The sequence below is a fragment of the Lissotriton vulgaris genome, chromosome 5 (assembly GCF_964263255.1).
Source record: "Lissotriton vulgaris chromosome 5, aLisVul1.2, whole genome shotgun sequence".
In the NCBI taxonomy this organism is placed as follows: Eukaryota; Metazoa; Chordata; class Amphibia; order Caudata; family Salamandridae; genus Lissotriton; species Lissotriton vulgaris.
Genome location: NC_141693.1, coordinates 1,796,589,290 through 1,796,601,818, shown reverse-complemented (window position 1 = coordinate 1,796,601,818; position 12,529 = coordinate 1,796,589,290). Strand labels below are relative to the sequence as shown.

General features: G+C 42.8%; 1 protein-coding gene across 1 annotated transcript in view; it reads right to left on the bottom strand.

Annotated features, from left to right (window-relative positions):
• The window catches only part of DNAJC7 (DnaJ heat shock protein family (Hsp40) member C7), a 649,293-nt gene that overhangs the window by 314,789 nt on the left and 321,975 nt on the right, over nt 1-12,529 (bottom strand). Inside the window, exons 5-8 of the mRNA XM_086924152.1 lie at nt 2,304-2,378; nt 1,929-2,047; nt 1,120-1,273; nt 539-703 (exon numbers count right to left, since the gene is read on the bottom strand). Of these exons, the coding sequence (XP_086780278.1) occupies nt 539-703; nt 1,120-1,273; nt 1,929-2,047; nt 2,304-2,378 (513 nt within the window). The remainder of the gene's footprint in view (nt 1-538; nt 704-1,119; nt 1,274-1,928; nt 2,048-2,303; nt 2,379-12,529) is intronic.

Here is a 12,529-nt window from a genome sequence, read left to right as displayed (position 1 = left end):
ATGTTTGCTCACTAATGGAAAATTGATGGCTTCATTTCACGCCGCACCATTTTCAAACTTTACTAGCCGCCACTGTCCAGAACCTAGCTTTCATTAAATCCAGTCATACATATCAAGAAAGTTATCAGAACGCAGAATTGATAGTTATGAGCCTCGTCAACAGTCTATTCAGACACATTCTCAGTGCATGAAGAGTAATCTAATCAGTCTGCACTTTTTCTCATTACTTTGAAATATAGGCATCAGGTGCTGAAATGTATTTTAAGACAGGGTTTTGTGCAACAAACAGTCTAAAATGTGAAAGATCTTGCTTGTGTTATGCTTTTTTGTGGAGGGGCTTCACAATATCTGGATACGTTAGACTCTTCATCCTCTTTGCTGATATGTGGACATATAGAACACATAAAACAATATGAACTGTTCTGGAGACCCTAAACACAGCAGGGAATTATTTAGCGTTTAGGATTACAAATGATGATTTTACAGTGCAAAAAGTGAATCAAAGAATGACAAAGAATGACAGCCATACACAAGTTACCTTTGAATTAACTGTCCCTCTATTACAATACAGTTTGGCATTTGTCTTAATGTTATTTGGGTCAATCTCGAGGGCCTCTGTATACAACTGGTAGGCTTGTTCATAATTTCCTTCTTTAAATGCTGTGTTTCCCTCTTCCTTCTTTGCTTTAAGTGCCTTAGCATTCTACAAGAGATGATTTAAAAAGACAATTAATAGTTCAGTGTCAGTAGAGTCAGTTCAGTTGTATTTAAAATGATTTGTAAAATTAATGAACAATAATGAACATAATTAGTTTAAATGCAACCAAGATACCAAACATGCAGTTCAAGGATGCACAGGGTAAGCAGAATTTATGTATAATTGAAAAACTGTGAAAACATTCAATCAAAATCACCTATATATGTCCTATTTTGCAATTTTTTAATTAATATACAGACTGTAGAGGATGTTAGATGCAATAGAATTGTGGTAGCATTTTCTGAATGCATGCTCACCTTCCAGTGGTAAGAATATATATGCCATATACTGTTATTTAAAGTCCCAGTGCTTCAAGGACACTGAACTTTGATAGGACAAAGGACTTCTTTTTAGATACATACTCTGCATGCGAGCCGCGCCTTCTCGTGATCTGGTGCCATTCTCAAAGCCTGGACAAAGAACTGAACAGCCTTTTCAATGCAGTCTTCATAATAAAGGCAAAGACCTCGGACGTACAAAGCGTCTGCATTTGTGGCATCCATACGCAAAATGTCACTGAAACAAAAAGAAATCAATAAAGGCAATCATAATCAAGCCTAGCTTGCCTTTTTGCATGGAAAAATTGCTGTTATTAGCTCATGCTCACAGACAAACATGCCAAGCAAACACATTTGGCTTTGGCTAACCAATACAGTGGGAAAGGTTTGCTGGAGATACTACTGTGGGTTAACAGGTGCTCAAAAAACAATAAAATAACATGGTCTAAAAGAAATTAGTAGTCTTAAGTCAAACAGGTGTGGAAGCAAGAAGAGAACAAGAAACCGAGCATACTTGCTAATACGTTCCCCTTAAAATTCACCAAGCAAGAATAAATGTATGCTATTCGCCTGGTGGTCTTTTACCTTGAGTATTTTATGACCTTTGAGAAAACTGAATAAGTAATATCTACTTTGCATACTCATGTCCAACAAGAACTGGCTTCTTTGATACACTGCAGCGGATTAGCCTTTTCGACCCTGCCAAAAAACACAATCTAGAAACAGCATAACTTAAGGGTGTTCAAAAGTTTTTCAATTTTGCTTGTTTACCTGCCTTAGGGACAAAGTCATCCCGGTCAGAAATCCTCAATCCACTATGAAATGCTAGGCTTAATGAGGCAGCCCTATTTGGATTGAAGACATTTTGACTTTGTAGTTTCAGCATTACGTACCTGGCTACGGACTGTGCATCTGGATACCGTCCTAAAAGTGCTAAACATTCTGCTTTGAGGATTTTGAATCGGTGGCAAGCAGGGGCATATTCTAAAGCACGGTCCATGCAGAATACAACCTTTGCCCCAAAAAATAAGGAACAAAAACAGATTACACTCAGGAAAGACCATAAAATTATGTTTGTGTCAATAAGAAACAATGTAAGCTGTTCATGCACTTTATTTACTTTAAAAATTGTAATTAGGAGCGCTCATTTTTTTTTTAATTATACATAATTTACAAAGAGCACTAAGTTCTGTTTTATCTGAGACTAACTACTTTGATAGATCTAACAAATCACAAATATTGAAAAATATAAACAAACTTAACATTACCTTCCGAAAGTCGCGTTTTTCAAAATCTGCTTCACCTATTCGTTCATATTCTAGGACTGCATTGGCATTTTTTAACTGAAAAGAAAGTAAGATTGTTAAAGGAGGGATTACACTTATAGCACCCTCAGCAACGTTTCAAGAATGGCTAACATCATTGCTGGTGACAGTAGAAGAAATGGCATAATTGAGCAGTAAGTAACAAAAGGGAACAACAGCAAAAATTCCCTATATTATTTTGACAGCTCCAACGCTAGGTGTTACTTAAAGGTTTGTTAAAGGAGGGTTCTCAAAAAATAAATAGCACCAAAAAAAATCAATAATGCTTTCAGCAGTATACTGCACAAAGTTGGGAATGGGCATGAACTTCAGATAGTGGGAGCAAAGATGGACATGCATTATAAATATATATACAGGTCCATTTCAGCTCAACTCTGGGTAGCTGTGGCTCTGACCAGCAATGCTTACACAAAATCACCAAAACAGTTGAAGAAACAAAATCAACAAGACACTCAAGAAATCAAACGCCAATTTATAAAAATAGACTGTATTTTAATGCATTTTAGGCACCACAACAAAAAAGATGCACCAGAGGGTTCTGGAGATATAGACTTTACAAGGTACAGCAAATCAAAGCATGTCACCTAACTGCGAACAAGCATTGGCAAATTAAACGAATTTGACACTTAGAAACGTTTTCACCAAACAGTTGGGCTAGTTGTATTGCAGTTAAATAGAGGCTCAAGGATGCCGAAGAGGCTCAAGGATGCCGTAGAGGCTCATGGATGTTAAAGCTGAAGATGCTCAAGGATGCTTAAGATGCTCAAGGATGCTAAAGATGCTCAAGGATGCTAAAGATGCTCAAGGATGCTAAAGATGCTCAAGGATGCTAAAGATGCTCAAGGATGCTAAAGATGCTCAAGGATGCTAAAGATGCTCAAGGATGCTAAAGATGCTCAAGGATGCTAAAGATGCTCAAGGATGCTGAAGATGCTCAAGGATGCTGAAGATGCTCAAGGATGCTGAAGATGCTCAAGGATGCTGAAGATGCTCAAGGATGCTGAAGATGCTCAAGGATGCTGAAGATGCTCAAGGATGCTGAAGATGCTCAAGGATGCTGAAGATGCTCAAGGATGCTGAAGATGCTCAAGGATAATGAAGATGCTCAAGGATGCTGAAGATGAGAGGGGGGTCAACAGGAGTCTTCCTGTTGCAACTTCTCGATCCACCAAGGAGGTAACGCAGTCCTGGTCCCAGCCAGGATCAACGTCCCTTGAAGGGCTCTGGGTGCTGGCAGAAGTTCAGTCGACATTGGGCTACCAGTCTCCTGGTATCTCAGTCGCTACAAACCCTTTGCTGGGTGATAACTGCTTCTGAAACCCTACGAGTCTGCTGGGTTCAGTGAACTCAGGTGCAACTTTGAGCTTCAGGTCCTGGTCTCTTGTGCTGCATGACGGCAGTGGGCAGCTGTCTGAAGATTTTGGGCTACCAACTGGCTCCAGCAGGCTTTTTGGTGTTGTAGCTATGAGATGTGAGCGGGAGGTCAGTCAACTGACCCTTAGACCTATTTGCTTTAACTATGCTCTGGAGGCGACTTCTCCTTGAGTAGGACACAGCAGGCTAAGTTACCTGAGTTTGCGAGCCACCAGGTTCATCCGGTGCAGCTTCGTTTGCCGGTGGCATGGTGCAGCAGGCCTAAAAGAAACTAGAGTTCTGGGTGCTAGAGGTGTCCTATTTATGCTAAGAAAATACAATGAGGGTAGGATGCAGTTGGTAGCCAATTTTACCTGTGTCACACCCAGGGGGGCACAACTAGTGCTGCAATCCCTCGGGTGACTATCTTGAATACCCTGAGTACCGTATATGAAAACAAGTTACTTACCTGTAACTACAGTTATCCAGTATTGGTATCTTTCATAGATTCCCATGCCTGAATCATTCCCCGTCGTCGAGGCGGGAGTCCCACTGTAAAAATATATACAATAGAAGTGCCTAGAAATTTCTTGCAGTAGGCTGAAAAATACTAAAAGGCCTAACTTGGCCCTAAACTTAGCAGCCTATCTACCTCATTATGTAAAAAGACCTGAAATAGTAGCCTCAGCCAATCAGCTGTCCTCACCCTCTAGAACCTTCACAGCCCAGGCAGTTCTCCTCAGATTTTCCCAGCACAAGTGAGAAGAAAGTATCAATAAAAAAAAAGAATTGCCCTGCCGGGGAGGAGGGTGGTTGCATGTGAATCTATGAAAGATGCCAATACTGGATAACTGTAGTTACAGGTAAGTAACTTGTTTTCTTATCCAGTATTGGGGTATCTTTCATAGATTCACATGCCTGAATCAGGGTAGCAAGCAGTGACATCATGTCTGTCGTTAGAGGAAGGTGGGAGACAAAATAAAACGTATCCATCCCCACACAACCTGGAAGGTTATAGAGCACAAACATGTTAACATAACATATGCATTAAAAACCTTCATATAGTACATTATAGACTAGGACAGCATTTGAAAAGATTAGAACATTATAATGAAATACGTATGCTTAAAACAGTCAAAGTATGAAGAAAAAGACTATAAAAAGTCTAACCTTAGTGAAGAAGATGCCGCAGCACCGCTTCCCCAACCGCTGTGTCATCATGAGTTGCAGACTGCAGACAGTAGTGCTTCATAAAAGTGTGCACACTTTTCCACGTAGCAGCTCGGCAAATGTTCTCCAGCGTCACTCCAGCGAAAAGGGCCGTCGACGCCGACATTGTTCTGGTGGAATGTGCTTTAACCTTTCTTGTTAAAGGTTTGTTAGCTTTTTCGTGACAGAAGAGAATTGTAGATGCCAACCATATAGTCGCCTTTGTTACAGCTTGACCCAAGGTGGCTTGACCATAAGCAACAAAAAGCTGACTAGATTTGCGTATGTCCTTTGTTTTTTGGAGATAAAACTTAAGGCACCGTTTCACATCTAAGGAATGTAATACCTTTTCTGCCAGAGTTTTAGGATCCGGGAAAAAGGTTTGAGCTGGACAGGTTGATTGATGTGGAATTGGGTCGGCACCTTTGGGATGAACTTTGGATTAGTTCTAAGCGTCACAAAGTCTCTAGAGAATTGTAAGAAAGGATGTGTAATCGTGAAGGCTTGTATCTCACGGACTCTGCGTGCTGAAGTAAGAGCTAGTAAAATAGCCACTTTCCAAGTTAAAAACTTCAGCTCCGCCCTGTGAATAGGTTCAAAAGGCCTCTTTAACAGTTGGGATAGAACAATATTGAGGTCCCACTCTGGAGGGGGGGTCGAATTGGAGGAAAATCTCGGAATAACCCTTTGTTTGATCAATGATGATGAACATAATGATGGTTTATTGGAACTCTTCCTGAATCTGGATATTACCGCCAGATGTACCTTAATGGACGAGAAAACCAGACCTGCTTTAGCTAAAGACAGTAAATAAGGAAGGATGTCCTCAGGTGGTGCTTGGAGTGGATGAACATTATTTTCTCCACACCAGGAACAGAATCGCTTCCACTTAAAACGATATGTCTTGATGGTACTTTGCCCACAGGCTTGTGATAAAATCGCCTTGAAATCGGAGGAGATGTTAAGATCCTTGAACTCTAGGAAGTCAGGAGCCAGGCGTGCAAGTGCAGCGATTGAGGGTCCGGGTGTCGGATCTGGCCTCCCTCTCTCGTTAACATCGACACTGTCGGCTTAAGACGAAGTGGAGGCTGCTGAGAGAGCTGAAGGAGTCCTTGAAACCAATACTGCATTGGCCAACGGGGAGCAATGAGGATGAGAGTGCAATGTTCCCTCTTCATCTTTTGCAGTATCTTCTGAATGAGCGGGATCGGAGGATAAGCGTATGCAAATATTCCGGACCATCTAATTAAAAGGGCATTTCCCCTTGATCCCTGTTGAGGAAACCTGCGGGCGTAAAACAGGCGTTTGCGGTTCTTCTGCGTGGCAAACAGATCCAGAGTTGGTGTTCCCCATGTTTGAAAGATTCCCTCCACTTGATGTTGCTCGAGTTGCCATTCGTGACAGCCTGTGAAAGTCCTGCTGAGGTTGTCAGCTAGAGAGTTCTGGACACCTTGCACATGTTCTGCTCGGAGGGATATGCCGTGGTGTATGACCCACTCCCACAGCTCTTGAGCTTCCAGCGAGAGGGAGAGAGATTTTGATCCCCCTTGTTTGTTTATATAATACATGCTGGTGGTATTGTCTGTGCGCACCAGGACTGACGAAATCGCAATCCGTGGAAGAAAGGCTTGCAGGGACCGAAAGATGGCTCTCAGCTCTGCTGATACTGATGAGACCACCGCCCTTGAATCTGAAGGTCCTGGAGGTGACCTCCCCAACCTTCCATGGAAGCATCTGTTGTCAGGGTGAACTCTGGTATCCAAAATTGGCCGCCACTCTCCTGAATTTTTCTCTACGAGGAAGAAGCGAGAATAAAATCCTTTCCCTTTCTGAGTGGAGGGAACTCGTTCTATCGCATTCTTGTGTAGCATCTTGAAGGCCTCTTTGAACAATAAGTGAAGACTAGGGGAGGGGACCCCTGGGCCGTACTGTTGGTGGTTTTTGCAAAAACCCCAAAGTGTGTACATTCCTGACAAGATCCAGGACCCACTGATCCAAAGTTATGCTCCGCCACTGTTGGTAAGGCAGAAATCTTGGCGCCCACGGGCAAGGGAGGATGAATGACTGATGTCAGGCAAAGCTCATTGGCGCTTGTTGGAATCACCAACAAAATACAAGGGGGTTCCCCAGAGAAAGGATTCAAATATGGGCAGGAAGAGGGGGAGAAAACAGCTGAATAGAACGAAAGAACCCTGCCAATATTAATTAGTAGGTCCCAAAGGAGGGATCCTAATGATATGGGGGTGGTGACACAGTAATTCGTATCAGAGTCAACAGTATATCACACAAATCGAATACACCTTTTTATGAAAAATAGAGTTGATTTATTAATAAGAAACTGATTCATATTTAAATACATGTATGGAGTAAGAAACAAATAGGCAATAGTGAATTACAATAGGACTTCACAGAGAACAACACATTTATTCGTGTCCCACACACTGACGCAGTCATTCACTAAAGCATACACTCACTCACAAGCTCACTCACTATAATATTACAGTCACACACATACAATGATGGAGGTACATTATAGTCTGCAGATGATAAATTTTAGAACTGCTAGGACTAAATTAACATTGAAGAGGGACAGGGGAACCCAATAAATGGCTCGGGACCTTGGGTATCAAGTATTTATCAAAGTGACAAGTGGTCCTGAGCATACAGGAATAAGAGAGAACAAAGATATCAAATATAGACCACAATGGGCTCCTATATAGTTCAAAAAACCTTGTCCAGCCGGGCAAGGAATATTTATTTGTTTAATAGATTGTTTGTTCTAAAAATACAACACGTAACACAAAAGAGTGGGGTTATAGTAGGGCACAGTCCTGTGCCTTACATAAGGAGGAAGTGTGAGTAAGTGAAAGAAAATAGCAGGCAAACAGGGTGAGCTTGCAGGTCACTGATATGGATTTACATTGACAGTGTATCCTGGAGTTACTCATACAAACAATAATGTGGTGGAGTCACATGTATGAATTACTCTAAAAGCAGTCGACGTTTCGATCCCAAGCTCGGTTATAAAGGGATCATCTTCAGGACATGACAATAATTTTGCCCGAATAAAGCTTTTTTTTAACACCTGTTTTGGAAAAAAGCAAGGGGGGGGAAAAACAGAGACATACATAAAATCAATTTTTGTATAAGGTTAAGTCATAGTCCGCACTAGCTTATCCTTTACGGTATTCGGAATCGCAGTGTAAGGGTTGGCCTTAAGGCGTGGGCATTCAGTGCAATCACTCTGAGATTCATGCTGTTCTAGAGAGACCTTATGGTGACCAGTCAATGTGCAGCTTTCGGTGGTGGCAAACTATAGGGTAAAAACGGTGTGTGGAAGTGATCCAAGATCCTATATTCTACGCAAGGGTAGTGAGGCATGATGCCGCGATAGGGATGTGCTGCGGAGTGAAGGTGAAGGTTTTGTGAAGGGGCATAGTGAGGTCGTAGCCGTACTATAGGTGCATCTGTCATCATTAATAGTTAATGGTCAGTGGTAGAAGACCTACCAAGTTGGTGTCTGGGATAAGGATTTTCTTCGGATGGTGTGGCCAGATTAATAAGACCACGTGCATTGCCCTGTTGGGAATAAGGAATTTATTTTAGTATTCACCATGGCCAGTTGGAGGGTGAAAAAGGTGAAGAGATGTATCATTTTACCATTGCTCAGGTTTCCTTCTCTTTTGGGGCAATGATGCTTGAGAGCTCTGTAGAGGTGCCGGGGTTTGTTATCCAGTCCGGACGCCACTGTTAGTACAGAAAGGATGTAGAGCTGACTGAAACAATCAAAGATATGGAGAGGCTTTTGGTGTGATACATAAATTGAGGTGTCGCATTACCGTAAGGATTAGAAGTAGTATCTGGTACACCGGAATTGTAGCTTTACGTGCAATAAGCCTAGGCCAAGATTTGCTGCACGCATGGATTGCGTTGCTGTCGGAAAAAGATAGACATTTTAAGTCATGGGCCATCAAGGGTGATTGTTAAGTCTGTGAGCTCATAGTGAAGCATTACCATGCCAATGTGTGGTAGGACTGCGTCCTCAAAAGAAAAGCAACGCAACGGAAGGTTTTTTGCGGTTATGGGCTCCTAGGTTCCAGGATGCCTGCTGAGACCGCTGTTGGGGTAACATGGAGAACAGGATTAAAAAAATGGGTTTAAGGGGTAATGAGCGGGAGTACAATAAGGCAAAGGCCAAAGACGCTTTACCGTGAGGTTATGGTTTCACTTTGCGGACGTAGTACTTGCGCCGCGTAAGTAGCGAGCTGCGATGTGCACAATCTCTGTGGGGGTAAGAGGCATGGGGTTAGTCTGGAATAAAAAATTGATGGGTCAGCTAGCGGGGAGCATTACTTTACCCGAGTGGTTTCTTGTCAAACGGGAATCCGTGATCCGGCGTGATCAATGGCGCCATGTTGAGGGGGCAGCCAGAGTGATGACTGGTCCGCTGCGGGACATAATTAACAAAAGAATGGGGGGGTTAGTTGTCGAGTTGGAGTAGGACTCGATCTAAGGGCAGCGGTACAGCGGGCTTACCAGGAGTTTGGAAGATGATCTGCAAACACCGGTCGCGCACGCTGTGTATGGCTGGATCGCTTCCTTGTTGTTAACCACAAGGCTTGTTATTGGTTAAACCAGTGTCAAATGGCAAGTGACTGATGCGGTCCATGCTGGCTTCACTTTTTTGGGGGGCAGCCATTTTGGGATGGGCAAAAGTTGCTCTGGTTGTTAGGAATCGTAATTATGAATACCGTTCTGATTAATCCAGTGTCACATGGCAAGTGACTGATGCGGTCCATGCTGGCTTCACTTTTTTGGGGGGCAGCCATTTTGGGATGGGCAAAAGTTGCTCTGGTTGTTAGGAATCGTGATTATGAATACCGTTCTGATTAATGGGAATGTATAAGAATCATGGTTGGGTGGAAGACCCTCATGTGATCCACAGGGGAGGGTAGGTCTCAGAGCTGGGTCATTACTATAGTGCACCAATTTAGAAGTGCCGTTAGAGGTGCTCAAATTGTGATCAAGTGCATAGATTTAGGTGACATTAATCCAAAATTACTGTAAAAATTCGTAACCTTTCATCACAGAATTACAAAAAGATTTCCAAAGGTGTACTTGCAAGGAATAAACGGACCTTTAAAACACTATAAATTGTTTAGACCAAAGTTTGTGATTTGAACCATCTTTTGACAGCCTGTCGTAGAAGGGTTTTTTCAGTGTAGGTGCTTACAGCAGGGTTGTCCAGTCCTCACTTCTGTTCAGTCCTGTGTGGATAGTGTTGAATTGAATGATTGTCTTTAGTTCCTCTCGGTTGAGTAGTTGAGCCAAGTTACCTCCTCTTTGTGGGAGTTTCACTGTCTTTAGAACCGTCCATTTGATATCATCCGCGGTGTGTTTCAGTTCCGCAAAATGTTCAACGAGAGGTGCGTTGGGGGTCCCACATCTGATGCGGCTTCGGTGCTGACATATGCGGGTCTTTACTTTGAGTGGTCTGGCCAACGTACATTTTTGGACAGGGACAAAGGATAGCATAGATGACATTGTGGCTATTACAATTAGTGAAGCTTATCATTGTCACTGTCAAACCGTTATGGCTGAAATTACGTGCCTCAATCGTGAGTTCACACACTGTACAACATCCACACTTAACGTGCCCCAGGATAGGAGGAAGGCCCCAGTTGGATTCAATTGTAATCAAGGAAGTAGGGGCAGGTAATGCAGTTCTTACTAGATGGTCCCTTAGATTCTTGCTTTTCTTAAAGGCAAATAGTGGCCTTTCTAAATGTATTGGGCCTGCATTTAGTGTGGGCCAATGTTTGAGAATGGACTTCCGGATTTTGTTGGAAACGGGGGAGAAGGTGGTTACGCACGCTATTCTCTCAGTTTTATCCCTTAATTTGGGTGTCTGAAGGGCTTCACGGGGGCAATACCAGGCCCGTTTGGATGCCGTTTTGATTAATCTTCTTGGGTAGCCGCGTGCTTTCAATTTGTCTGAGAACACGCTTGCTTCCCTGAAGTAATCTGCTTTGACTGAGCAATTCCTCCTGATTCTCAGGAAATGGGAATATGGTAAGGAGTCTTTCAGTGCCCTAGGATGGTTACTATCGTAGCTCAGAAGAGTGTTGCGCTCCGTGGGCTTCCTGTAAAGTCGTGTTAATAATTCATTATCATGATTGAAAATGGTCAGATCTAGGAAAGCTATTTGGTTTTTGTCATAGGCCAGAGTGAAGTTCAGGTCAGCGCAGTTGTTATTTAGCCAGTGATTGAAGGAATGCAGTGCGGGGATGTCCAGGTTCCAAATCAGGAAAATGTCGTCTATGTAACGACGCCATAAAGCAATTCCTGCATGGAAAGGATTGCTTTCTGTTAAAATGATGCCAGTTTCGAGGGCATTCATGAACAAAATTGCCAGGTTGGGGGCAAAAATAGCCCCCATGGATGTCCCTTTTATTTGTTGGTAATAGGTGTTGTCAAAAACAAAATAATTCAAGGTGAGACATAGTTCCTCGATGCAAAGAATCTCTCTTGACATTGCCGAAGTCCATAAGAGCTTTAGTCTTCACCCATAAGAAAAGAGTGTGCATGTCCCCACCCCTTGGTCCTCTTCGCCCTGATGAAGGTGCAGCCCAAATAGGCTTCGCATCGAAACGCGCGTTGGTGTGACCTACATGGATGGCCTCTAATGTAGCTGTTATTAATTCACCATGCCCATCTTGTTTGGCCTCCATGTTGTTAATTTAGTCCTAGCAGTTCTAAAATGTATCATCTGCAGGCTATTATGTACCTCCATCATTTTATGTGTGTGACTGTATTATTATAGTGAGTGAGCTGGTGAGTGAGTGTATGCTTTAGTGAATGACTGAGGTAGTGTGTGGGACACAAATGTTTTGTTCTCTGTGAAGTCCTATTGTAATTCACTGTTGCCTATTTGTTTCTTACTCCATACATGTATTTAAATATGAATCAGTTTCTTTTTAATAAATCAACTCTATTTTTCATAAAACGGTGTATTAGATTTGTGTGATGTATTGTTGACTCTGATAGGATTTACTGTGTCACCACCCCCATATCATTAGGATCCCTCCTTTGGGACCTACTAATTAATATTGGCAGGGTTCTTTCCTTCTATTCAGCTTGTGGAATCACGCCCTTGATTGTTTGAGCGCCGTTTCCCTCCCTGACGAGAGAAACTACCAGAGAAAGGCTGTCTGTAGGAGGATTGATAGTACGGTTGCTTGTACTGAGACTGGTACTGTCGATTTTGCTGGTTGGAATAATTTCCCCTGGAGGAGTAACCACGGCACCTTGCTCCTCTAAATGTTCCTCTCCTGTATTGTAGGGTACCTAGTGATTTGGCAGTGTCCGTATCCGTTTTGATAGCCAGCAAAGCATCATCAATGTGTTTGCCAAAGAACGAGTACGCCATGTCCAAAATCTTCGTTTGGACCTCAGGTCTGAAGGAGGTAGCCTTGAGCTAACCCTGACGCCTGAGGACTGCTGCTCCCACCAATTGCCTAAAATTGGTGTTAGATATATCAAGAGCGCAATCAATGATCTCCAATGCCGCCCTTTCTCACTCAAGCAGGATTTTGCGCGCCTCCTGT